This window comes from Chiloscyllium plagiosum, unplaced genomic scaffold (assembly GCF_037043375.1).
Source record: "Chiloscyllium plagiosum isolate Xiang-an unplaced genomic scaffold, Cpla_swu_hap1 HiC_scaffold_23, whole genome shotgun sequence".
Classification (NCBI taxonomy): Eukaryota; Metazoa; Chordata; class Chondrichthyes; order Orectolobiformes; family Hemiscylliidae; genus Chiloscyllium; species Chiloscyllium plagiosum.
Window position 1 is genome coordinate 30,887,189 of NW_028270161.1, and position 27,184 is coordinate 30,914,372.

Consider the following 27,184-nt stretch of genomic DNA (forward strand, 5'->3'; position numbering starts at 1 on the left):
TAATTATGAAATCCAGTGGACAACATGACTGGTGAATGATCAATATACATTTAAGTTTATTTATTATATACTTGTGGTTTAAATGCAACCTCAATCTTTGAAATCCCTGGCCTGGTAACCTTATAATCAAATCCTAAAGCTGACAACCTCGAGAAACTCCTTCCATGCTTGTAAAGAACACGTTTAAAAGTTATTGACAAAATCATCAAATATGCTAGATCAAGAATCCATCAGAATCCATTACTCATGAGGTGTGGGTTTTTCAGCCAAATCTTTACTCCTCTATATTCAGGCCTCATAGTACATTTTAAAATAAATTTATTATTTTTTACAATTGAATAGAGGTAGAATTTAGACTCAGTTGGAATATCTCATGGACAAAGAAATAGAAATGAGGAAATTAATTGCAGGGACTAGTTGGTTATGATCCACAGTTGTGTTAATGTCCCAACCAAAATTGTGTTGTGCCATTTTTCAATTGCTAAGGGAGATGTCTTAAAGTCTGGTTATCAAACTTTAGCACATATTAATGAGTATCCTAATACCTCTTTATTGATGTTTCTGAATTATGTTGTCAAAGTTTGCCAGGCAGCACCAGCCAGTTTGATGACTGAGGCTAACTCTTTCTGACACAATAATATTAATGACAGTTGATACCAGCATTAATACCTGTCTCCCTGCACCATAGTCCTTCCATTCCTCTGGAATTTACTGGAGAGGCAAATATCCCAAAACTAATTGTTAATGACATGACCATCTGACAAGCATGAAATAAAGGTCAACATTATTTGAGATGTGCTCAAAACTGAATTACAGGGAGTAACCTTGGGGTTCTCCTGTCAAGGGAAATGCTAATCCTGGACCCAAATTGATTTTTACCAAATAACTTTGACATTTGAAACCCAGGTTGTAAGGTCACTAACTTTAGGTCTTGATCATTACTGGGGGAAAGTGGTATTGTACTGATCTAACACATTTTATCATTCATCTGCCACTTTCCATAAATATATTCATGAATTGGATTTTAGTCTTTTGCATGAGGACAGTTTAGATACATGGAGCTACGCAACAGTTCCTTATTAAATCCCTCATTATCCTAATAGGCTATTAGTTAATACAATTCAAATGGCTGTCCTATGCTGTTGTACAATGTTGGACACAGACATTTTTGTTAACACTAATCTTTTGAAAACCAAAAATGGGGAAGGTAGGTGTTGGCTGTTAATAAATCAGAATATGAAACTGTTTAGCAGCATTATATTATTTAGCAGGATAAATCTGGAGATAAACATGATTCACATTTTGCGACAACTCTAAGTCAAAATCCTTATTTTCATGCTATCATTATCTCTAATAACATACATAGACACAAACATGATTTTCTTCATATATCTAACATTCTTGAAAATAGTTTGTCCACATGATTGTATAGGAGCTAAAATCACATCAGGTTCAAAGAAGGGTCTTCTTTCTGGTTTAGTTCAAGAAAAAAGATACATTTTGAAGAACACAGTTCACAGACTTAAGGCTGTTATGTTGACAAGATGTATACAAATATTTTTAAGCCATCTCCTGAGCACAAGGCTTCTCCACTGCAATTAGTAATCAGGTTTTCACTTCCTCATTACGCTGCAGGCAGGAGTGTTTATTCCTCTTCATTTTCTTGAGCTTCCCTTCAAATACTGTCTTCAAAGATGAGTTGTAATAACTTTGCAAAGTAATTGTTATAAAATGTAATGTCATAGAAAGGTATTCCCTGCATGTCAGCTCATCACAAGTTTTTAAAAACCTAGGCATGTTATTTTAGTCTAACATCGCTCGCAAGTACTAACTCCAAACATCAGCATCAAACTAAATGATTGCATGGAGCCATATTGTTTAATAAAGTCAGTAACTGTAGTGATGGTGAGTGGGATTGGAACAGTGATAGGCTGGCATTGACTTCTCTGTCCTGCATATTTGAGACATATATAGCTAGCCACTTTATGGAAATATCAATCTTTGTGACAAAATAAGGAATTTACTGCAGCATGTGAAGTCTACAATGAATCTTCAACATGTTAAAAATTTAAACTTATTTTTATTAATTATTCTAACTTCGAGGTTTTTTTTAAAAAGTAAAGTTTCATGCCCCATTAAAAGCTCTACTGCATAACTTATATACACAAATATACACAATTGCACATGAAATTTAAATGTATAGGAGATACTTATGACATTTTAGAAACGCAAAATCAGGAAAACTCTGTCAGTGTTGGCATGGTAAAGCAGCATGGTGGGATGGGATTGAGGTCTGGTGAGCAGGAAAAACAAACTCTGCTAGGACACAATTCCAATTCTTACCAGCAGCACCAATCCCCATTCCCTCTCCCCTCAGCATCTCGCCACATACCCCATATTCCTCCATATCTGCTGTAACTGGTTATTTGTTGAAAATACTGGAAAGTAAATTAGACAAATTGTGCTAGTTCTCTCCTGACATCCCACAATCTGATGACGTGGGATTGCAGAAGCCATGGATTAGATGATTAATAGAAAGCTTTAGAAATCTAAAGTATGCTTGAATCTACACATTGAAAGCGGCATAGGTGCAATCAGCTAATCATAGGGTTTGAAATTTGCCTGGAAAATGAGTTTCACATTGCTGAGAAAATGAAACTTGAGGAGACTTCATGTATTTGACATCTATAAAATGCACTTGCCTTGAAATAAATAATTTCTTCAGAAATTACAGAAATTTTGAACAACAGTCTACATGAATCAAGCATAAGTTAAGCATCTTGAAGTATGATAAATCTACCAGCTTCAGACATTGATACTTATGAGCTGCAAGTTTAATGCTTTGTCCTTTCTGTGATTTCATAAGTATTGCAATTGACATTTCTGGTTCTTTATATTCACTGAGTATCTGCTGTAAATGCTAATTAGTACATTTTCACATTCCGAATGTCTTTAAAATTTGAAAGGACCAGGATTACCTTTTGAAATATTTTAATATACAGTATAAATGCATTTCAGTCAAAGGACAATTATTTGAAATGATTTAAGATAACTTTAAAGGTCTTGTTTTAATTATATTCATCAACAGTGAGAGTGTGCCTTAAACCATGCCATATTGCAGTTGATTGTGATCTGTTGCTTGTATAAACTTTTAAGAATTAGTATAAATATACTCAATGGATATGCTGTTCTGGCAAGAAGCCCGAGGTCTTGTTTACACTGACAGAAACAGCTCACATTGAATGTTAAATATATCTAAATGAATTACTCGTTGAACCTGGACTGAACTTTAATTCATTACAAATCAATTTCAGCTTAAATAATGAAAAAAACTTTTATTTCATGGGGCCATGAATAAGTAATTGGCAACTTCCTAATTACTAAATACTTGAAGAACATCTAATTACAATGGAATATTCACCATCCACACATGCTTTATTACTTTAATGTTTAATGCATAAAAGTGTCCTGATCAATGAGCTCTAATATTGAAAATGTACTCATAACAAATCAATCTAATTATTATTGTCTTGCTAAAAGATCACAAATGGAGAATAAGCATTGAGCACCCACATTATACATTTCCAAATGCCAAGCTGCTCAATTTACTTATCAACAGAATCAGTGCAAAGAATGGGTCATCAAGGAATTAATTTTTAATGTCTTAATGAAATGTATTTTGCAGTGCTTACTTGAAATGTTGGTTATAAAATATTTTATTAGAAGGTCATGCATGAGATGATTCTTTTGCTTTTGTTTTTGATATAAAATAATGAAAATAGGGATGAAAGAAGATGCAAAGAAAAAATGGGTGATGAAACAGACAAGGTCTGAAAATTGCAGCATTTTTTAACAAAAAAAATCAAAGCAGAGGTCATCTTGTCTAGGACTTGTATTGACACATTTTAATCTGTGTACTGTGAATTAAAATTAATGAGAAATCTATAGCAGCCTTGATCCAGCAGTTTGGAGGATAGAGTTGTGTTACAATCTGTGTAGGATAAATGTGGCAGTAGAAGTGGCCTTGACAGTTAACTTCTTTTGAGATTGAAAGGGATTCTGTTGCTCTGGTAACAGTTGCTTGGGGAATGCAATATTGATAGACACACAATATTGAAAGTGTGGATTGAAGCAAAACAATTCCACGCTATGGAGGATGCACAAGTATTACAAATTGCAACTATCTAAGATTAACTTGCTACCAGAAGTGAGCAAAACAAAGTCAGAAACCTAAATGAAATTATAGTTAGCTGCAGAAGCCACAAAGTGGATTGACTAGTTGGCCAATTTCAGAATTTAAAGACATAATTTTTTCTTTATTTCATTCACAGGATGAGGCTGTCACTAGTAAAGCAGCATTCATAGCCCACCCCTAATTGCGCAGAGGGTAATAGTCAACCACATTGCTGTGGGGCTGGAGTCACATATAGGCCAGACCAGATAAGCATGGCAGTTTCCTTCTCTGAAGGACATTAGAGAACCAGATGGGCTTTTTCAACAACCAACAATGGATTCATTATCAGCATTAGACTCTTCATTTCAGAGTTTTGTTTTATTGAATTCAAATTCACCATCTGCCATGGTAAGGTTTGTACCCAGGTCCCCAGAATATTATCTGAGTCTCGGGATAAACAGTCCAGTGATAATACCAGTAGCCCATTGCCTCCCTTTTATCGTCTCCACCATACAGATAAAATGTGTCAGGTAATCATGAGTTGGGTTTCCCAAGATTAAGACCATGGTGATGAATTTGTGGAATGGTGGAATGGAATGGAATGGTGGAATGGAATGGATTAGAAGGACAGTCCTTCACTTCCTTGATCATATTTTCAAATCATTCTCAAGTTGAGGTGTCACTGGCTAGTCCAACAATTATTGCCCAAACCTAATTGATCTTGAGAAGGTGGAGGTAAGCAGCTTTCTTGCATCACTGCAGTGGTGCATGTACGCTCTCAGAGAAGGACATCCAGGGATCCTTCCAGCAGAACAGCAATACAGTTGCAAGTCAGGGTGGTGTGTCTTTGGAGGGAATGTGCAGGTACTGTTCTCATGCATTTGCGGTCCTAGTCGTTTTAAGTAGTTTGGAGGATACAGTCAAAGGAGCCTTGATGAGTTGTTGAGACTATGCCAATACATTTCTCCACTCAGGTCCAGAGGCAAGTGTATGGGTGGAGGAAAATTTTGCATAAAGCAACAGAGTTGCATATTGAAAGCACTAAATGGACTAAATTAACTCATAGGTTTAAATCTGTAAGGAGCCTCAGTTCAATAGAGAAAAAAGGTCAGTGTTCTTTTCAGGTGTCCAATGTAAGTCCAGCTAAATACAGGACACCAGCTAACTAAAGTGGAACCCAAATGGCCATGTACATATGGCACAAGACTCTGTACTGCTAAACTGGATATTGATATGGCTGTTTTTTTTTGCCAATAGAATAGGTGCAATCATATCAATTATAGATTGCTTGGCATACAGGAAATTTGTATCATTTTTACCTTTTTTCAAGGCCTCCATATTTAGAGACTCAACAAAGATGCGTGTGCAACACAGAATATATCAATTTTTATAATTAAGTCAGATGTTTATTATCGCAATGTGTTCTTTTTCCCTCTTGCCTTCGCTCTTCCTACCTGTCATCTGGCATTTCTTTTCATAATTTTCCTTTTAGTTACTACCATTTCCCTTTGTATTTAGTTTTGTCTCAGCGTGGGCTTTCAGGAACTTATGGGATTTCTTTTAATTCTTTTCAGCTCTCACTTCTTCACATTCTAACAAACTTTGAACTTCTTCACATTCTAACCCATACTGGTCCAAATTCTTCTTCTAAGAAAATAAAGCTTTTAGCTGCCTTTCAATCTAAGCTGCATATTTTTCACTCCCCTTCTCTCAGAAAAGCTCCTTTCTCATCACTAACAGTTCAGTCAGATCCCGAACAGAGTTTACAAAGTATGGAGCTGGAAAAAGCATAGCAGGTCAAGCAGCATCTGAACAGCAGGGGAGTTGATATTTCAGGTCAGAACCTTTCATCAGGACCTGAAACATCAACTCCCCTGCTTGTCAGATGCTGCTTGACCTGGTGTGCTTTTTCCAGCTCCACACTTCATATTTTCTGACTTTCCAGCATCTGCAGTCCTCACTATCTCTAGGATGGAGCTTCCCATCTTTAAACTGAAGCTCTGATAAGTTTGAATGAACAGAAGACTTCCCTTGGAGCAAAGATCCTCTTGGAGCTTCCAACTGATGCTTTTACTATAAAAGGTTTTCCTTTATTCGGACTACTTTGTTGCAAATCCTGGGTGGAGAGTGAAGTAACTTCACAGAGGCTGGTAGCTTGTTAGCAAGTCACCCTTTATGGAAAGTACTTGACACTGATCCAGCTCCCTCAGAGCCAGCTTTCAGAGTATCAACATGTATGAAACACCTGTTTTATTTCAGCTCAGAGCCAGTTCCTGGAATAAGGAGACTCTATGAATCTCCTTTTTTAAAAGATTCCCCACACTACCCATCGGGGCACTAGCAGTAGTTTAACCTGTTCCTATCTGTCAGCAAGGGCTCTTGGATTCGACCAGATTAACAACCCCAATCAGGGAGCTTGTCTTCCATGGGGTCTGCCTTGTTACAATCACTCCAGAGAGTAAAGCTCCCCCTGTACTCCAATAACAAGTTTACTATTATTTCAGAGTAGCATCTCTGTTAGACTTCTCATATCACACACTAGTGTTTCTTGATGCCCATGCCAGATTGTTAATTCCTCGCTCATTAAGGATAGTACATTTCTGGACACTCCAGCCCAAATGACATGCATTCCAATGGCTCAGTCATATTTCTATGTCAATCTATGCAGCTTGCATAAATTTGAATGCAAGCCTCAGAGATGAGCTCCAAACTATGGCTGCTAACAAATAATAGATCACAAAGGTACATGTCCAATAGAGTGAAATTCTAGGGACTGTTTAAGAAAACATTTATCTTTGTTCCTGCCATTTTTTTTTTGTGTTGTTACTTGCTCTTGATAAAATCAGTTTGACTATAACATTTTGAATATTTCAGCTCTGTCTCTTTATTTGTACAGATATTGCTGAAGGGCACAGAAGTCCTTTAATTTAATTATGGTCCTGACAAAATGTATCATTATTGGTGATTCCCTTCATGCGGGGATATGACCTTGATGGCAGTTGCAAGAGGCACACAGGGTTGCATGTCCAATTAGGAGGCAAAGTTTTAATGGGGTTTTTCCTGCTGAAATACTTGTCTTTGACAATTTTTTTTAAAACAAATTAAGATCAATTAATCAAGATTTATTAGATGATGCTCAAAACCCGGAATCAATTCTGTGATGAAGACATGCAAGAAAGTACAGGGGTAGACTTGAAAATATGATGGTTGGCAGCACAGAAAGTCTGGAAGCATGGTTTTACATTGTGCAGTAAAACAAGAGATTTCATGTAAGGAGGTTGTTGAAGGGCAAAGTTTCTTTGGAAAAATTGTATTTCCTATATACAGACATTAACTAGTGTTCTTTCCACTGTATCACAAGTGTTAATAGAATTAAACATACCAACTCCGAGATCGGCTCAAGTCTTAATCAATAATTGATAAAGATCCATAGATACGAAACACATTAAGGAGAATGGAATCACAGTTTGCCTGTTGCTCAAGTACCAATGTCTGATTTCAACATAGAAATTAGGTTTTTGATTTAGTAGATACTGGAATCTTGGAAAGTTGTCTTCTGGCTTGGCAAATTTCAATCCCTAACAGCTACAACTCAAATCAAGAAAAGGAGCAGTTCTATAATTAAGCACACACACTTGCTCACCTCTGTGTATGATATCATATTAATAAGTTTAGGTCTAAGAAGCAGTTTCTAGTAAAGAAAAAATGAATCTCTGAAGTCAGTGCATAACTTTTGTTAGTTCATGTTACGTTTAATTTACTAGATTAAACAAAGGCAACCGAAACAGCAGCTGCCTTTGCAGGGTACCTTATCCTCAGGTGAGATTCCGTTAGCAGTCTTTCTGCCATGCAGCATCACAAGCAAACTGACAAAATTGTAAAAACCCATCAGCATTCCTGTTGGGGATTTTAATAAAGCTGTGCAAACTGTCAAGTCACAGTCTTCGTAAACGATGCTACTTCCATTAAGTTCAAACTTAATTGTCTCAACACTTTGCAGTTAGGGCCAAACAGAAAGGTAAAAGAAAAACAATAATGGTATACTGGTGTTCAATGTGCCCATAAAGGCTCATTTTTGAAGTAAAATCAAAGATAACCTCTGCCCTCATCATTGTGAATTTACACCAAATTGGAACTTACAGAATTAATTGAACTTAGACACAACACTATAGTTTGTATACGTCACTTCCAGAGTTCACATTGTTAATATACACCATTATGTATATAGTGGGTTTATTTTAATATCTAGAATATATGTTCAAAACACTTCATTTTGTTTGGCTTCACTGGACATTAGGATCAGTTATAAACAAGTATTATATCAATTTATCAAATGGGATGAAATATCTCCAATACACAAGTGCCATATTAATATTGGCTGTTTATACATAATGCAGTTACATTTATAATTAATTTAACTCGCTCTACTAGAAATCTTAATGGAGCATGAACACATCACTGCTCATGCTTCCAAAATTTCTCTCAGGACCAAGTCCATTAAATATACGATCTTACAGCTGTTGCATTAATAGGTTTTGACATATAAAGGGCCAATTCAAGGTGAATGTGCAGATTTTCCCATTCTTTTCTTCCAGCTAACTAATAGGTACTTACACAGATGTTCAAAAATAAGATACAAATGTTAGTTATTTTAAACCAAATATTCTACAGGTTCATAGATCCTCACATTCATTTTTTCACAGTCATGGTATAAAATGGAATTAACCACCACCACAATACAGGCTGTGTTTTATGTTAAAACCATACACAAAATTAACAAAGATTTCCATTCCTTTCGTTCTATGGAAATTAATTTGGACAACCTTAGTCTTACAACAATTACATTTATGTCTCAAACAAAGCCTCTCAGTCTCACAAGAAAATGATTGCTGATATTATTTAATTGTAAATGGTGAGTGATGAACTGCTTCATTCTATAGGAGGGTAAAGAAACAAAATTAATAAGTAACTGAGATGCTGTATTTTGGCAATTCCTTGAGTACCCAGTTTTAATGATTTTAACAGAAGTCACTGGCTCCCTTTTTAATAGCTCAAGATAGTAGATCCCCATGCATTAACCATTAGAATACATAAAATTTTTATTTAACTTACCTTAGGCTGGAGATTTGGATGAAGCAATACGTAACCATTAGGGTCGATTGCAAAGTAATATCCATTAGGCCCAAGCTGTTATAATACAAAAAGGACTTTAATAATGCAACAAAATACTATAGATCCAAAATGAAAGAAAAAGTTTAAATGAATGCAATATTATTAAACATAACTTGCATGGTGTCTATTGCATTTACAAACTGTGAAAATATAAATGCACAATTTTATATTTTTGAACAATCATTGAAATGATTTTACATTTTCAGCTTACAGCTGCACTCCTTAAAATTTAGATCATCTTTACACTAAAACATTGTAACTGTAATTATGTATAATTACACAATAAAGACAAAGTAATTAGAACACATTCGGCATCTGAGGGAAGCCAAATCCGAACCTGCAGTAAATCCATTAAAGAGGCTATATAATTTTGAACTTCATCAATGTTAATTTTTGTGTTAGCTAGCTACTTCAGTTGTTCATTAAACAATTTAATGATGTAAACTAATGCTGAAGACAAGCAGTGACATCTTCTTCATGAGCATCCACCGCATAAGTGATTGGATCACACATATTTTATATTACATTAACCCATGGATAGAAAGTAAGAATTCAGAGAACACAACACAAGACAGATTTAGCAGGATAATGAACACAGGTAGAAAACTCTACAATATGCTGTGTGAGAAACATTGTCTTAGGGAATTAGATTGAATGGGAGACACCCACTGAGAATAAACGAGCGTGTGGGACTCCTGAACAATACTTACAGTGTAACGTGGTGTGAGTCTCTTCACATCCGCAAGAGACACATCAATGCCCATCACTCCAAGAATCAATTGATTCTGAGAAGCAAAATAAACCATAACCTTTCAGAAAGCTGTTTTACATAATCTTTTATTTTTATCTTAAACTTATTTTAGTATAAAACTATTCAGCAATTATTGTCATAGGTGAGGAGTTTCTTTGTAAATCAATATTCAGCATTAACCTAGTAGAGTGGTGCAGTTCCTGGGAGTTGTAGACTACTTTCTGTTAAAACTTCCCTCATATTTATCAAGACAAAAGATGGAAAATTCTAGGCCAATTAGCCTAACCTGGGTTGTTGGTAAAATTCTAGAATCCATCATTAAGGATGAGGTTTCTAAATTCTTGGAAGAACAGGGTCGGATTAGAACAAGTCAACATGGATTTAGTAAGGGGAGGTCGTGCCTGACAAACCTGTTAGAATTCTTTGAAGAGGTGACAAGTAGGTTAGACCAGGTAAACCCAGTGGATGTGGTCTATCTAGACTTCCAAAAGGCCTTTGATAAGGTGCCACACGTGAGACTGCTGATAAAGGTGAGGGCCCATGGTGTTCGGGGTGAGCTACTGGCATGGATTGAGGATTGGCTGTCTGATAGAAGGTAGAGAGTTGGGATAAAAGGTTCTTTTTCGGAATAGCAGCCGGTGACAAGCGGTGTCCCACAGGTTTCAGTGTTGGGGCCTCAGCTGTTCACGTTATATATTAATGATCTGGATGAAGGGATTGGGGGCATTCTCACAAAGTTTGCCAATGATACAAATTAGGTGGACAGGCAGGTAGTACTCAGGAAGTGGGGAGGCTGCAGAAGGATCTAGACAGTTTGGGAGAGTGGTCCAGGAAATGGCTGATGAAATTCAACATGAGCAAATGTGAGGTCTTGCACTTTGGAAAAAAGAATACAAGCATGGACTACTTTCTAAACGGTGAGAAAATTCATAAAGCCAAAGTACAAAGGGATCTGGGAGTGCTAATTGAGGATTGTCTAAAGGTAAACATGCAGGTTGAATCCGTGATTAAGAAAGCGAATGCAATATTGTCATTTATCTCAAGAGGGTTGGAATATAAAAGCAGCGATGTGCTACTGAGCCTTTATAAAGCTCTGGTTAGGCCCCATTTAGAGTACTGTGTCCAGTTTTGGTCCCCACACTTCAGGAAGGACATACTGGCACTGGAGCATGTCCAGCGGAGATTCACATGGATGATCCCTGGAATGGCAGGTCTAACATATGAGGAACGGCTGAGGATCCTGGGATTGTATTCATTGGAGTTTAGAAGGTTAAGGGGAGATCTAATAGATACTTACAAGATAATACATGGCTTGGAGAGGGTGGACGCTAGGAAATTGTTCCATTAGGCGAGGAGACTAGGACCCGTGGGCACAGCCTTAGAATTAGAGGGGGTAAATTCAGAACAGAAATGCGGAGACATTTCTTCAGCAGAGAGTGGTGGGCCTGTGGAATTCATTGCCGCGGAGAGCAGTGGAGGCCAGGACGCTTCATAGCAGAGATTAATAAATTCTTGATGTCACAAGGAATTAAGGGTACGGGGAGAATGCTGGTAAGTGGAGTTGAAATGCCCATCAGCCATGATTAAATAGCGGAGTGGACTCGATGGGCCGAATGGCCTTATTTCCACTCTTATGTCTTATGGTCTTATATTTCATGGTTACACTGAAGCAGACTTTAGCCTGACAGTAATAATACTAGATGCTTGGAGGAGCTTTGTTTCTGTCAGGTTATCTCAGAGAACACAAAGTAAAATCTATACATTTCATACTTCATTTATTATTGCCCTCTTGAGTGTCTTTAATTAGTTCAAAAGATTCTATTTCAATACAAAGCACCCCTACATTCTACATTCCACATCTCCTCTCCCTGTCATCCTTTTTATGTCAGCATTATTTTTGACTAATTTCTCAATAATATAATCTACTCTGATTTTTCCAATACCATTTTACAAATATTTCTCAATCATTACTCTTTACAGGCACATTTTTTTTCTGTCTCCTACATTCTATTAGTGATTAGCAGAAGAAACAAATTCATAAAACAAATTTTCAGCCATTTGGAGCACAGATCTATAAACACTGGCTTGGCCAATGTCAGATAAAAAAACATGCCAATCATTGAAGCAATGTTTATTTTCAAAGAGGAAGTGCTACTGCTCAACAGATTATCCTATTGGTGACTCTAGATGCAATTGGATGAAACAGTCCAAACGTTAAGCCAGATAAGTGAACTTTGAGAATTTGGGAGCCACAGAATCACGCAAGTTGTTACAGCACAGGAGGAGACCCTTTGACCCATCATGGTTTTACCAGCTCTCCGACAAGCATTATTACTTAGTGCCATTTGCCTGTTTTTTTTCCTATACCCCTGCATGTTGTTTCTATTAAAAAAAATCATTTAGTACCCTCGTAAATGCCTTAATTGACCATTCTGTCACCACACTTCAAGCAGTGTGATCTACGTCCGAACCACTTGTTTTGTGCAAAGTATTTTCTCACACCAAATTTACTTATTTACAAATCAATTAATCCTGTGTCACCTTGATCCATTTAAGGAACAGTTTGTTCCTATCCACTCTGTACAGATTTCTCATGGATTATGGTAGAAGTTTTCAAAATCATCTTAACCTCTTTCTCTCTGAGGACAGTCCCAGTTTCTTCAATCTATCCTCATACCTGAAGTTCTTATCCCTGGAACAAATTTTGTAAACCCCATCAACTCTCTCTCTATGCATTGACATCCTTCTTATAGTGTGACACCCAGTACTGTACACAATGTTTCAGCTGAGGGCTAACAAGTCTCTTGTACAAATTCAGCATATCCAACTTGCTCTTTTGGTTTATGTTCTGATTATTAAAGATCAGGATACCTCATGCTATGAGGTGCCTCTGCTTCTGCACTCCCTTAAGTAACTTACATTGGCAGTCCATGTTTTCTTTCCTAAAATGCACCATCTCACATTTCCTTGCTTTGAACTTTATCTGCTACCTATTTGCACACTCCACCATCCTATTTACATCCATTTGGAGTTCAACATTGTCCTCTCCACAGTTTACACTGCTTCCAAATTCTGTATCATCAGGAAACTTTGAAACAGTCCCTTGCACCCTAAGACCCAGGTCACTAAAATATATTGGTTATTTTTGCAGTGTGCCTCTGTTAATCCAGAGAGGATTACAAAATAGCTGCAATTTTCCAATACATGATGACACAATTAATGCTGTGGAGGGGCTGTGGAGCAAATGGGATTGTGGGAGAACTACATAGAGTTCAAAAGGAAAACATTGCTGCTTCTTGACATTCAATCAAACCATGATGTAACATGAAATGGATGCAATTTTAAAATATAAACATTTCTAAACAGACCTCTTACAACAACGGACATTATATATTTTGTCACTGAAGAATAAAATGAGATATGAAGTAATGGTTCTTCAGCAGAAGATAAGAACTGAGACAATTCTAAAAATACTGGGGAAGACCAGGAGGATGAACACTTTGTGACAGAACTCAGGAATTATATATAACACTGACATCTCTGACTGGCTTTGCAGCATTATGTGTTTTCTGCCAGCATATTCTCCTATAATGAAACATCAAATGCTAAGACTCTGTGCTTACAGCTCTAATTCCTGCCATAAAGTTCAAAGGCACTGACCTGGTTTCTCAAACAGAATAGATCTACACATGTGTTTAAGATCTTTATACTAATGGCAAACAGATTAAACCCATTTCCCATAATTACGAGCATTTCTCTTTTTGCAGAAATGCAATCTCAGTGCACTGCGAAAAACTATTTCACTGCAGAGTATTATAGTGTGGATAAATGATCATTTCTGCATGATTTTAGAAGATTAAATTGAAATTTCTTAGTAGCTTAAAAGAAGATGCACATGTACCACCCAATCACAACAATCCATACCAAACTGTTGCACTGGGCAACATACCTGGTTTCCACTAGCATCTTGAGTCAAGTTGAAGACGGGCAGTGTTCCTGTGATAACAAGACCGAGTTCCTATTGTAACAGCAAAGTGAAATGCACATATATAGAGAGAGAGGAATAAAAGACACACACAGATGCACAAAGAAACAACAACAGGTTAGAACATCTGTTGAAATAATTCAATACATATCAATCAGGTTGAATTTAACAAAAATAGCTCACATACATTCATTATTCAAATATGGTATTATTGTAGTTAGTTACTAAGTATATGATTCAGAAGATTTAGTATATGATCCAGAGCTTTGAGTTCAAATCCTACGTTGCAACTAGAGAATTTAGATACATTTAAAATATTGTCGAGAGTGTCGTGCTGGAAAAGCACAGCAGGTCAGGTGGCATCCAAGGAGCAGGAGAAATGGCATAAGCCATTCATCAGGAAAGCCATTTATGTCCGAAACATCAATTCTCCTGCTCCTCGGATGCTGCCTGAGCTGCTGTGTTTTTCCAGCAGCACACTTTCGAATGTAATCTCCAGCATCTGCAGTCCTCACTTCTCCATATTTAAAATATAAACCTAGAAACAGTAATAATGGCCACAAGCTATTAGATTGTCTTAAAAAGGATTTCCTGACATCCTTTAGGAAAACACATTAGCCATCCACACCTGTTCTGGATTATTTATGACTCCAAACCCAGAGTTATCTGTTCACTGCCCTGTGAAATGACCTAGCAAGTCTCTCAGTATTATTGATGGATGCAGCTCATTCCACCTTCTCAAGGGCAATTAGAGATGTACATAAATGCTGATTTTGACATCAATGTCTACAACTTATGAATGAATAAAATAGTATACCATATGCTTAAATGCATCATATCCATTTCATTTTCACTGTACTCCACTAAATTACACTGAAGTCTGGTCTGATCCTCATGAATATTAACAGAACACAGCCCAACCATCAGGACAAATGGACCATCCTATGTGTTGCTACAAATAATTTAAACTAAAGTTCTTGAAGGACAGTGCAGTTGAGAAAATTAATGCTGGGCTCACAGCTAATGCCTATTTGGCAATACAAATGGAAAATGGTCGAGTCTGCATGTGATGCCAGTCATGACTGAATAGTCTTCTAGCAATTACATGCATCCGATATGAAGTATAGTCACTAGCATAAGATGCTCAAATGTAAACCCATCATCCAAACTCACGAGATACGAAAGAAAATTCAAAGCAACAGCTCAAATGTCAAACATCAGCTGTGCTGATCGGCATTACCGGCATACCAGTAGTTTTAATATGATAGACTACAGACATTAGATATTGTCAATTACTTCCTTCTTTAGTACATTTTCCTTTGTTAAGATTTTTTTCTCATTCCTTGTTCCGAGTGTACCTGTGGCAGGGATCACCAATGCAGACTGAGTGGTTATTTGGTTGCTGCCTTGGCTCTGAAACCAGCAGTGATGACCTTGAAGATGTGGGTGTACCATGATGTCCATGACCCCCTGTCAATTCCAACTTGTAATTTCCCTTTCTCACTAAGTAACCCTGGTTAGCTCTGTCTCTGAAAGCACAGCTGGATTAGAAACTTCGCCTATACATTATCATAAACATGAACAACAGGAGATCGAAGATATTGTGCCACCTTCTGTCACACACTACTGTTCAGTCAAAGAATATATAAATTAAATGTAGTAATAGTCTATTTGGCCCCAGGAGCCTGCTGTCCTATTTTATAGGATCATAGTTAATAGGATTGTGGTCTCAACTTGACTTTCCTGTCTATCCATCATTCTGCCTCTACCACTGGGAAAGAAAATTTCACAGACTCACGACTCTCTGAGAGAAAGAAAATACCAATTAGACCAGTAAAAGTAAAGTCTATACTTAAAAATGACATGGCCTTTAAGATAGAGCATTCAAGCAGTAAAGTCTGACTATTCATCAAGGAAAATGTATAGATGCCGAGATCATTGAGTTGATATCATAAAAGTCAATTTAAATTTCAACAGCATTATCATAAATCTATAACATGTATTTAGATTTTTGATCAATTCACTTGCCATCATACCTGCTTAAATGGGAGACCATTTACCTTTCCACTATCTACTCTAATTCTAATCTCTCCCACAAGAGAAAGCATCGTTTCAGCAGCCATTCTGTCCAATTGTGCCATATAACATCCCGAGGACATTAAGATCATCTCTCATTCTTCTAAATGCCAAAGGATACAGGCCAGATTTACTCAACTTCTCCTCATCAGATAAAATCCCCCTTCATCCCAAAAATGAGTTAACTGAACCTACTCTGAATGGCTTTCTGCTTTAATTTTGTAAAGGAACAACACCAAAACTGTACATAATATTCCAATTATGTTTCACTAATGCCTTGCACAAATGGGGCATAAAAAAAAAACCTAAAGCACAGCATCCCTCATTAAGGTCTAAACTGTTGTCTTAGCAATCAGATACAATGGACTTTAATCTTACTGCCATGTTTTAACACCCGGCTTGTTCTATTTTGCATGACAACTTCTTATACGCTGAGATCTAAACCAAAACTGTCCCAGGATCTTGAAATGAAAAAGCCTTTAATCTTTGTCATTATTGAGAAGCTTCTATGACCCTTACTGTAATCATTACAAACTAACTCCTTCATTACCTCTCGATGTGGATACTTCAACATACTTCTGGCTGGTCTCTCAAATTCCACTCTCCACAAACTTAAATTCTTCCAAAGCTCTGTCGAACGCACCTTAACTCATAGGAAGTCTCATTCACCTATCACCCCTGTGCTCAGTGAAATTAGTATAATAATTTCTCTGGTTTTGTTGCTTTGGTTTGCTTCGACAATAGACAATACGGGGTAGACCATTTAGGACAGAGATGAGGAGAAACTTCTTCACCCAGAGAGTGGTGGGTGTGTGGAATGCTCTGCCCCAGAGGGCAGTGGAGGGCCAGTCTCTGGATTCATTTAAGAAAGAGTTGGATAGAGCTCTCAAGGATAGTGGAATCAAAGGTTATGGAGATAAGGCAGGAACAGGATACTGATTAAGGATGATCAGCCATGATCATATTGAATGGTGGTGCATGCTCGAAGGGCAGAATGGCCTACTCCTGCACCTATTGTCTATTGCTTCAACCTTTTACTAATCAAAATATCGCTCAATGCATGCCTCAGTCACTTCAGAGCTCTCCTTTCCATTATTCTTTTTTTTTGAGCAACTAGAAATCCTAAATACCTCACAATTGTCTGATCATCAATAAATTGATAATCTCTCAGGTCCCACTTCAAGTTTAACAATTCCTTTTTCATGAACATACTTGAGTGATATAGATGGAGATGTCAAATATTTCACTGTAGATTGGAAGTACAGTTAATCTGTTGGTACTTCACAGTTGAGGCATACACTGACAGCACAATTACAGACAAAGATGAAATGCTGTGACGATGTTTGCTTCAGAAATCAAGCAGCCGGGATACACTTTTCACTAACATTTTTGAAATGCTAATTGGAATGATTCATTTCAATTTTTACAAATAACACACTGGTCCCTAATTCCCACTCCAATATGACAGAATAATCCAGGTCATTTGCTCCAGTAATTTTGTTTAAGAATTTGAAAAAACACAGGCCCTTTGAAATGCTTCATTCTAAACAGATCTCAAAGCTATCGCAGTTTTCAAATGTGAATGAAAATACCAGTTAGACCAGTAAAAGTAAAATCTGTACTTAAAGGTGACATGGCCTTTACGGTAGAGCATTCAAGCAGCAAAGTCTGACTATTCATCAAGTAAAATGCACAGATGCCTAGATTTTAAATATTGAGTCTATATCATAAAAGTCAATTTAAATCTCAACAGCATTATCATAAATCTATAACATGTATTTAGATTTTTGATCAATTCACTTGCCATCATATCTGCCCATGCTGAAAAGAAACCCTATCATATCCTTATGTTCATTTGTTATCAAAAGAAACATTCAGGTTTCATGTCCTATTTCACACTTGTGATTCCTCATATCTGCTGATGTGAGAAAATAATGTGTAAATAATAGCTCACAAATTCCAGCTGTACAAAATTGAAGTGTACTTTTCCAAACTAAATGCAGTTAAAACTACAGTAATCATTCAATGCAATGGACAGATATTCATGGTCTAATTTTTGCAACAACAGTACTTCAAATATTGAGCTGCTACCAAATAAAATATTAGTTGTAGGATAGTGCTTTGATAGAAGGAAACCTCATATTCTATCTAGAATAGGTTATTAAAAAGAAAAAAAAGAGTCAGCACTGGAATTAACTTGGATTTAGTTGGTTATTAGTAACAAAAAAAATCTTTACTACAATTCTATTCCTCATACCGATAAATGAAAGTTTGCATCAGTGATTCTTAAATTCAACCTCAAAATGGGAAACACATTCAATATGTTGATACTTGTGATTTCATAAATAATAAGGAACCTCTGTACTTCAATTCCTGATTGAGGGATTGAGATAGCAGCCGGCTCCTGTACAGTTATCAACTCTTAATCAATCACTGAAAGGTGCAGAACAAAGAAGGAAAAACAACAATGTAAATTTTAGAATCCTAATAAAAAATATCAAGTGTTGAAAATACAGTGTTCTCTTGCACTTATAACTGGACACAAGTTAACAGCACAGAACAACTTTTAACCTGCTCTCGTTTTAGAAACTGGCAGATCTGCAGAGGACTCAAAGCACTATGGCCTGGTTTTTCAGCTTTGAGGTGGCCAACAGGAAATGGGAAAAGTCCTAGCTTCAAGCACATGTTCCAGATGGAAGTGTCTGCAAAGATGTGATCTTTATGATAGGGTGGTGCCCAACCAGGTAAGAGGCAACAGCTGCCAGGTGTAGAGATGTTAAAGGAACCAGCTCTCCAGTGGGTTACCCCAGTTTGAATAAAAACAATGTAGCCCTCACCAAATCCCCATGCCCTATCCATGCCAGCTCATTCCTCCATCCTCCACCCACCCCCATGCAAAAATAATGTACTTGTATAATCATTGACACACTGCTGATATTTCTAACCAACTTATGCAGAGATGCCAATACACACCTCCAGAGCAGGTGTGTCCTGAACTCAGGCCTCTGGCTCAGAGACAGAGACAGTACTACTGCACCACAAGAGCCCCCAATGACCCAGAGAATTTGAATGTATAGATTATTGTCCCCATTGATGGTAATACTGCACCAGATTTTGGAGCAAAACCCTGCTTGATAGACCATAAATTATATTTTGCTGTTTGATACCCACTGAATATGTTCACATGAGGTTGTCGCTGTACTATTAACAAAATAACATATGTTTATCATACAAAAAGAACATGTATTTACTACCTAAATGAAGAGAAAAAGAAAAACTATATATTATATATAATAATTTTGAAAGACCTTATGAACAACACAAAAAAGATTCAACCCTTATTCTCAACAATATCTCTTTCAGACACTCAACCACTGTGAATTATCTCTTTTCACTTCACTTTATAAGATCCTTCCTGACAAGTTTGCAAGCATTTATTTTAGGAAACATTCTGCACATTCACTAAATCTTATTCACCTGGACAACACCACCTCCCCAGCAACACCCTCCCCCCACCCCTTTTGAAGCTGCTAACCCGTACATCCACAAGTAAGGCTCTTTTTCTCCTGAACTTAGCCATCTTCTGCCCCACTGATTGCTTGCCTAATCATTTAACTTCGGTCACATGATTTCCAGGAAAGGCTGCTTTCACCCAATGCTAACAAAATGAGTTTCCGTCCCAAAAGAAAAAAAGAGGCATCCTCACAGAATTTAAAATGTCAGATAAACTCATCTGGTTCATTATTGTCCTTGAAGAAAGGAAACTGCAGTCCTTACCTAGTCTAGTCAACACGTGACTCCAGACCCACAGCAATACGGTTGAGACTTAACTGTCCTCTGAGTAATTGGGGATGGTCAATAAATCCATCAATGCCCACATCCCATGAATTAATAAAAACAAGTTACTTCTACTTTAAAACCCAATTATCCAAAGAAGGTAGAGAATGTGTAAAAAAAAAAGCTTTTAAAAATAACCTTGCACTATGTTTAAAAAAATTTATTTCACAATGCACAATAAAACTGTCTACCCATTACCCATTTGAATTAAAGCATCAATAGCAGAAACTGAAAGTATGTGAAATGAGTAAATATCATACAATTGATAATAGACATCTACAAGTCGCAGCTGTCAATCACGGAATATATTTCCTTTGGCTGAGATGGTTGAATACATCAATTGTTTTCTGGGCTCTCAGTCAAATCTCATTGCCAATTCTTGACTGATGGAGTTGGATAAATCATCACGGCCAGATGACCCGTATCTTAAGCTGTTAAAGGAAATCCCAGAGGAAATAACTAATGCTTTGATGATAATTTTCTAATTCTCATTGGATTCAGGTAAGAGGCTGGGTGTTAAAAGTCTATGAAAAATTTCCCACTCTTCAAAAAGGTTGGGAGGGATCGGTCCAACAATTACGGGCCAGTCAGTCTGACCCCAGTTGTGGGCAAATTATTAGAATCAAGATTGAGAAATAGGACGAAATGCCATTTAGAAGCACATGGATTAATCACAGATAGTCTGTACAGCTCTACAAAAGAAAGATTGTGTCTTACTAAACATTTTGAGGAAGTAACAAGGAGGATTGATGAGGGTAATGCAGTAGATGTTGACTGCATGGAAAGACATTTGTCAATGCAAATGTCAATGTTCAGGCAAAATAATAAAGCCGATGTGATACAGAAATGTGGTGAATTAGATCATAAATCGGCTCAGTGACAGGAAACAAAGGGTAATTTATTATGGTTGTTTTAACGAATGGAAAGCAGTTTCCAATGGCGTTCTGTGGGCCTGCATTTGTGTCCCCTTGCTGTTTCTGGTATATATTAATGATTTAGATTTGAATGTGGGAGATAGGATTGCATTCACAAAAATAACCAGGTAGCTGATAGTGAACAGAATGGTTGCAGGATGGTATCAGTGATTTGTTTGGGTGGGTGGAAAAGTGACAAATGCAATTCAATCCGTACAAGTGTGAGATTATGTTTTTGGGGAGACAAACAACGTAAAAGAATACACAAAAAGCAGGTGGGTATTGAGAGGGTACAGGAATGCGCACAGGTCCCTGAAAGTGACAGGACAGCAGACCTGATAGGCTGACTGCACTCTTTCTGTGCCATAGCTTTTCTATGGTTCACCACACCTGAGATTTCCTCGGACCACAAATCTTTGAAAAGCTGAGCCAATGCTATGAAAGTCATGGAAGAATAGAACATGCCCATCTTTACAAAAGAGCTGGTCACATTTGGAGTGCAGGTTGCAGGGTTATGTCCTGAACCAGCCCACATCCTTAAAAGACACTTCTGACAATTGAAAAAATCCAGAAATGAAGTTGTCAACCTAGAATCGGAATGCATCCCATTTGGAAAGTGCTCCTCAGTCATTCCAGTTTGGTGAAAAGTCAGACCCTCTTGTTGATTTTCAGCCCTGACTTGTGCCTTGTACATGGCAGTGAGGCTTTGGGAAGGTGAGGTAAAAACAATGACTGCAGATGCTGGAAACCAGATTCTGGATTAGTGGTGTTGGAAGAGCACAGCAGTTCAGGCAGCATCCGAGGACAGGCAAAATTGACGTTTCGGGCAAAAGCCCTTCATCAGGAAGGTGAGTTAATTGCCACCAAGAGCCTCTGACCTGTTCTAATAACCACAGTATTTATATGGCTAGTGCAGTTGAGTTTCTGGTCAATGGTAACCCCCAGGAAGTTGATAGTAGCAGATTCAGTAAGGTTAATACCATTGAATGTCAAGAGGTGATAGGTAGGTCCTCTCTTGTTGGAGAAAGGTATGATCTGGTATTTGTGTCACACAAATGTTCCTTGTTCTAGATATTGTCTAGATCTTGCTGCATTTGGATATGAGCTGCTTCAGAAGCTGAGGAGTCACAAATGGTGCTAAACATTGTGCAATCATTGGTAAACATCTTGATTTCTGACCTTACAAGGAAGGGAAGGTCGTTGGTGAAGCTGAAGGTAGTTGAGCCTGGGATACAATGCTGAGGATCCCCTGCAGAAAAGTCCTAGAACTGAAATGATTAATCATTAACAATCAGATCCACCTTCCTTTGTTGTTGGTATGATGCCAATCACTCTCACTACACCTCATCAAGAACAGCTGCCCAGCTGAGATGTAACGGTCAATTGACTATGAATAAGGGCAATGCGGAATGTTAGCCCCTCAGGAACAGGGAGCCCAGGTCTGAAATTTGCTGAAGGATTGAATAGTCAGTAACGTAGTGATCCCAGTTGTGACGGTGAGCACTCCTGGGACAAAAGGAACTGCCCCCCAATGGAGTTTGTTGCTGAAGTTGAAAACAATGGTAAGTGCTGGGACTGGGGAGAGGCAGTTTGGGGTGGGGAGTATGAATTTCACCAGTGTCAGGTTGGCAGGCTCCAGCGAGGGGTATGGCTTTTGAAAGTCTAGTGAAAGAGGCAAGTGTGATCGTGCTATCAGCGGGGATGGGTACAGAGATACCTCCAATGAGCACAGGGGACTTGTATAGAAGGGTCACTCACCCCTACACTAGTAGTAAGAGTTTTGCAGCCTGAAGTGCTGGGACACCCTCTTGGCATGAGCTTCCAACTGCCTTGGAAGAAATAGCGATGGCATTGGAATGTGGCCCTTGAATAGCCACTGATTGGTCATTTCAACTACTCAATAAGTCCCAGGTGGAGGCAGGGGCATCCCCCATTGTCAGTGCAAAGTCACACAGAGGTCAGTAGTTGGATTGGGAGCAGGGGTGCAGTGGGTGACTGGAGGCCACATGGTAGATGTTACAACCCACCCCGCCCATCTGAATTGTTTAAACACACAACACACGACAGCAGAAAATCTAGCACTTAAAACTCATTGGAGGAAGGATCACTCGACCCAAAACGTTAACTCAGATTTCTCTTCACAGATGCTGCTAGACCTGATGAGCGATTAGCAGCAACTTCTGGTTTTGTTCATGATTTACATCATCTGCAGTTCTTTCAGTTCTTACTTAAAACTGATTGTTTGAAATTTAGAAAATATGACTTTTTTTACTGCTATTTAAGTGGCTAGTAAATTATGTTCCTGTCACATTGTTCATTCTAGAGAGATGGAGATCCACATCATGGCCAAAATGGCATCATGATCAGTACAGATGTAGTGGGCCGAGGGGCCTGTTCCTGCGCTGTGCTGTACTGTTGTGAGGTGAGGTGAGGTGAGGTGAGGTGAGGTGAGGTGAATAAAGAAATTCAAACGTTGACGTCAACATCATGGGATTTTCTCTGTCTGACTCATTGTGGAAATGTTGCTGTATTTTCAACAATAAACAAACTAATCTCACTACAGAAAGTAAAAATTGGCTTGAAGTAATGCAAAAGCCTGTTTGAGCAATTTGGATTTTGTACATATTTAGTTACAACTGTATGTGCTACTGTCAATGACTGGTAACAAAAAGTCACCATTATAATTCAGCAACAGTAAAATTTAAAATAAAAACTACTTTTCTACTTCTATATCTCTAATTACTTTTTCTTGTAATCCAATTTTTATTTTTTTACTGCCCTTTCATTAGACTTTGAACTTACCCAGTCAAATTCACATTCCTTTCGCAGTTCTTCTGACATTAGTTATAATCCTTTAACCTGATTGTTTAAGGAGATGAACAGTTGCTTGTTATGTTCATCTAGATAGCAGATGCCTCGTTTCCCTCACACTTTCTGAACTCAGGTTTAAAATATCATGGAGATGAAACTGCCAAGGACAAGTTTAAAGAATGGCTGGTAGCATTACTCACATCGACTAAGTCCAACAGCAAATTGCAACCCATTATATCCAAGGTTTTATTGTCATTACTGGCCTGAGGGTTTTAATTCTGGTGCAGGTGAAGTGAGGAAATGTAATGAGTCTATCAGGCCCTATAATGGTCAATAAAAGAGCAAATGAATTACTCTCAGACTTGCAACTGGATTTGTAATTTGCCGTCTCTGTTTTATGTCGCGTAGAGGTTCTAGTGGAAGCACTATGACAAACATTTCACTCACAGGATGTAGGTGTCACTGGCACGGCCAGCATTTATTGCTCATTCCTAATTGCCCTTGAAAAGCTGCTTGAATATAACTGAGTGCTTTTCTAAGCCATTTCAAAAGACAATCACATTGCTGTTAATCTGAAACCACATAGCAGCCAAATCTTAATGAACCAGATGGATTTTTATGACAATCTGGTAGTTTCACAGTCAACATTATCAATACCAGGTTTTCATTCTACATTTCTTTCAGTATCTGGATTTCAGGTCCCCAGCTGCCCTGTTGGGTTATAATTAGTTCAATAATGTAACAATGTGTGACCATATTTGCTTATTGGTGAATAACCCTCACCAGCTTCCTCTCCTGTGTGAACATCAAACAGCAAGATGTTTGACCAGTTTATTAGGCATCTTAAGGAAATTATAGCTGCATTTTGTGTATGGCAATATCATAATGCTCAAAGACATGAGTGTTATTTTAATAAATGCATCGATGTGCTCTGGAACTGTCTCTGTTTTCAAGGAAAGTATTTGTTTCTTTCCTAACCCTTCAATTATTGCAAGTTCCTTCTACTCTCCATTTTTCCAACTCACTTGCTTTCTTTTCCTGAATACCCCTCACAGCTTTGAGATTGCCTCACCTCCACTCATCTCATTGTTGTTGTCCTTTCACTATGCCTCTTCCTCGAAGGCTTCCATGCCATCCATTTCTTCACATGGATAAATATTACTCACTATAGATCCCTAATATACGTATCTTTCTTGTTTACACAGTTAATTTTTAAAAACTCCACCAAGCCACAAGGCTGGCAGTTATTTGATACTTGATCAGAGGTAGGGGACCAGGATTTTAAAATGCTGGAAGAGACAATGGGTAAAGTGTAGACTTAAATCATATACTTCTCAAATAACAAATTATTTTATACAGTCTCCCACAAAATTGTGTATTCATTCAACATATTAATAGATCTCCCATGGTACTGATTACAGTGACCAGAACATACAATGTCTTCTAACAATAGGACGCTTATAACATATATGCAATCTACTGTTGAGGGATACCATCATACAAATTGATGAATCTTTTTAAGACTACAACATGTCATTATTATACAAGTAACAACAAATATCTGTTTTGAGATGAAATCTAAAATTGAGAAAAAAGGAAATTAGGCATTAATAACTAACATAACAATGAGACGTCATTGATGTTCTTACAATTATTGGGAAAAAAAATCTCAATCCCTCAACATATTGATTAAAGCAGAATATTAGAGAGTAATGCTGTGATTTGGATTTATCATCTGCATTTGGTAATATTTTCCCAAAAGGTCTGATCAATTTAAATAAATATAGAATCTTAAAGAAAAAAGGAAATATCTTGGACAGTTCCGGTAAAGCATGTTATTTAAAGCGGAGTAAATTTGTTCATTGTACTTTGAATTTACAAAACGGCAATAAAGAAAAATCTTAACAATTTAACTAAAAGCAGGAAAGAGTAAAACTGAATTGAACTGGGAGATATTAATGGCAGTAGGGAAAGCTTTCCTGTGTTCCATGAAGAATGAGCTGGATGATAAGATTAATAGCACTTAACTTTTAGCCGGTTCAGAACACAACTGAAAGCAATGTGGTTAACCTTTTGTACCAGCACAGTATTTTGTGATATCATTAAGAGATTGCTCCCATTTATTGGCAATGCCATCTGAGATGTCATATACTATATATAACTCAAGAAGGTCATGACTGACAATGAGTAAAAGTTGGATTGAATATTTCGGGACAAACTGCAACATGCATGGCTCCACAGACTGGCAGATATTTTTATTTTGCAGCATTGATACATGAAAAAAATATTTAAGCACCCGATACAATGCTTACTGAATGTTTCTGGATTCTACACCCTCTGCAACAAGATCAACCCACAGTCTCTCCAGGAGGCAGACACACTGACTCCATGTCTCAAGCTGCAAACCTTCTCCCAGTTGTGCATTCAAGCCCTTGGGGTCAGGAGGATACCATTATAACCATGTGTATTCAAGCACAGCTCTGAACAGCCACAAGCCTCATGCTGCAGCCTTCAGCTAAAGGGCATCAATATTTCTTTCAAATTTGAAGGGCACATTTGACAATAGCATTGGGGACCAGAAAATTAAATACTATCAAAAAGCACTTGCATGAGATGGGGGAAGGAGAGAAACCTTCCTGAGAGAGGATTCATCCATAAACTTGTCAGGCTAGAGCAGATATATCAAGTGCTGTCACATTGTGCCTTTTAGCTGTAACATTTTCCTTTCTTAAGATGTCAGGTCCCTAGTAAGACCAGCATTTATTTCCCATCCCTAATTTCCCTTGAGCAGAGAGTAGCCTACTAATGAATGACTTGCCAAGCCATTTCAGATGAAATATTATTAGTATGGTTCTGGAGTCACACACACACCATTAGTGAACAGAGTGGGTTTGTACAGCAATTCTACAATATTAATAATTAAGTTGAGATTTTTATTCCAGATTTATTAATTTAAAAATGTAAATTGCTCCATCTGTCACTGTAGGAATTTAACACAACTCTGGAACATTAGGCTAGGCAGATGAATTATGAGTTCTTTAACATTACCACAACATTACTGTTCTCTTTATCATAATAACTATCTAAAGAGCCCAGTGAAAATCTGGAAACTTCTGAGCCCTGAATGACGATTTCAAAATTCAAACAGAAATCAAAACCTTGGTAACCAAATTAGAGGAAAATGAACAGGAGTAAATGATAACCAAGATAGTGGGATCAGAATATTGTGAAGCACTTTGGGCTCTTTTACTAAGTGTTATTATAATGTTTCTACTATCAATGAGAGAGGAAAACATGGCTGTGATTCATGTCAAACAGCCCAGGTTAATTCTGTCTGCTTTTGAATTCATAATTACAAAATGAAAATAAACACAACAACACTTGCATTTTCCCCAGATAAATGCCTCATTAATACCTCCTTTTCCAGAAGTGTATTTTTGAAAGCTTTTTGCTCAGAGCAATTT

General features: G+C 37.5%; 1 protein-coding gene and 1 long non-coding RNA gene across 9 annotated transcripts in view; both read right to left on the reverse strand.

Moving 5' to 3' along the window:
* cacna2d1 (calcium voltage-gated channel auxiliary subunit alpha2delta 1) overlaps positions 1-27,184 on the reverse strand; it is a 692,512-nt gene that overhangs the window by 122,356 nt on the left and 542,972 nt on the right. For all 8 annotated transcript variants that reach the window (XM_087999530.1, XM_043713764.2, XM_043713767.2 and 5 more), the window contains 3 exons: positions 14,047-14,115; positions 10,057-10,131; positions 9,287-9,361 (listed from right to left, as the gene is read on the reverse strand). In XM_087999530.1, the coding sequence (XP_087855656.1) occupies positions 9,287-9,361; positions 10,057-10,131; positions 14,047-14,115 (219 nt within the window). The remainder of the gene's footprint in view (positions 1-9,286; positions 9,362-10,056; positions 10,132-14,046; positions 14,116-27,184) is intronic.
* Positions 35-9,224, reverse strand: LOC148145863 (uncharacterized). Its single transcript, XR_015761125.1, has 2 exons — positions 7,983-9,224; positions 35-1,471 (listed from the first exon to the last, which is right to left on the reverse strand). It is a non-coding gene; the product is annotated as an uncharacterized LOC148145863 (long non-coding RNA).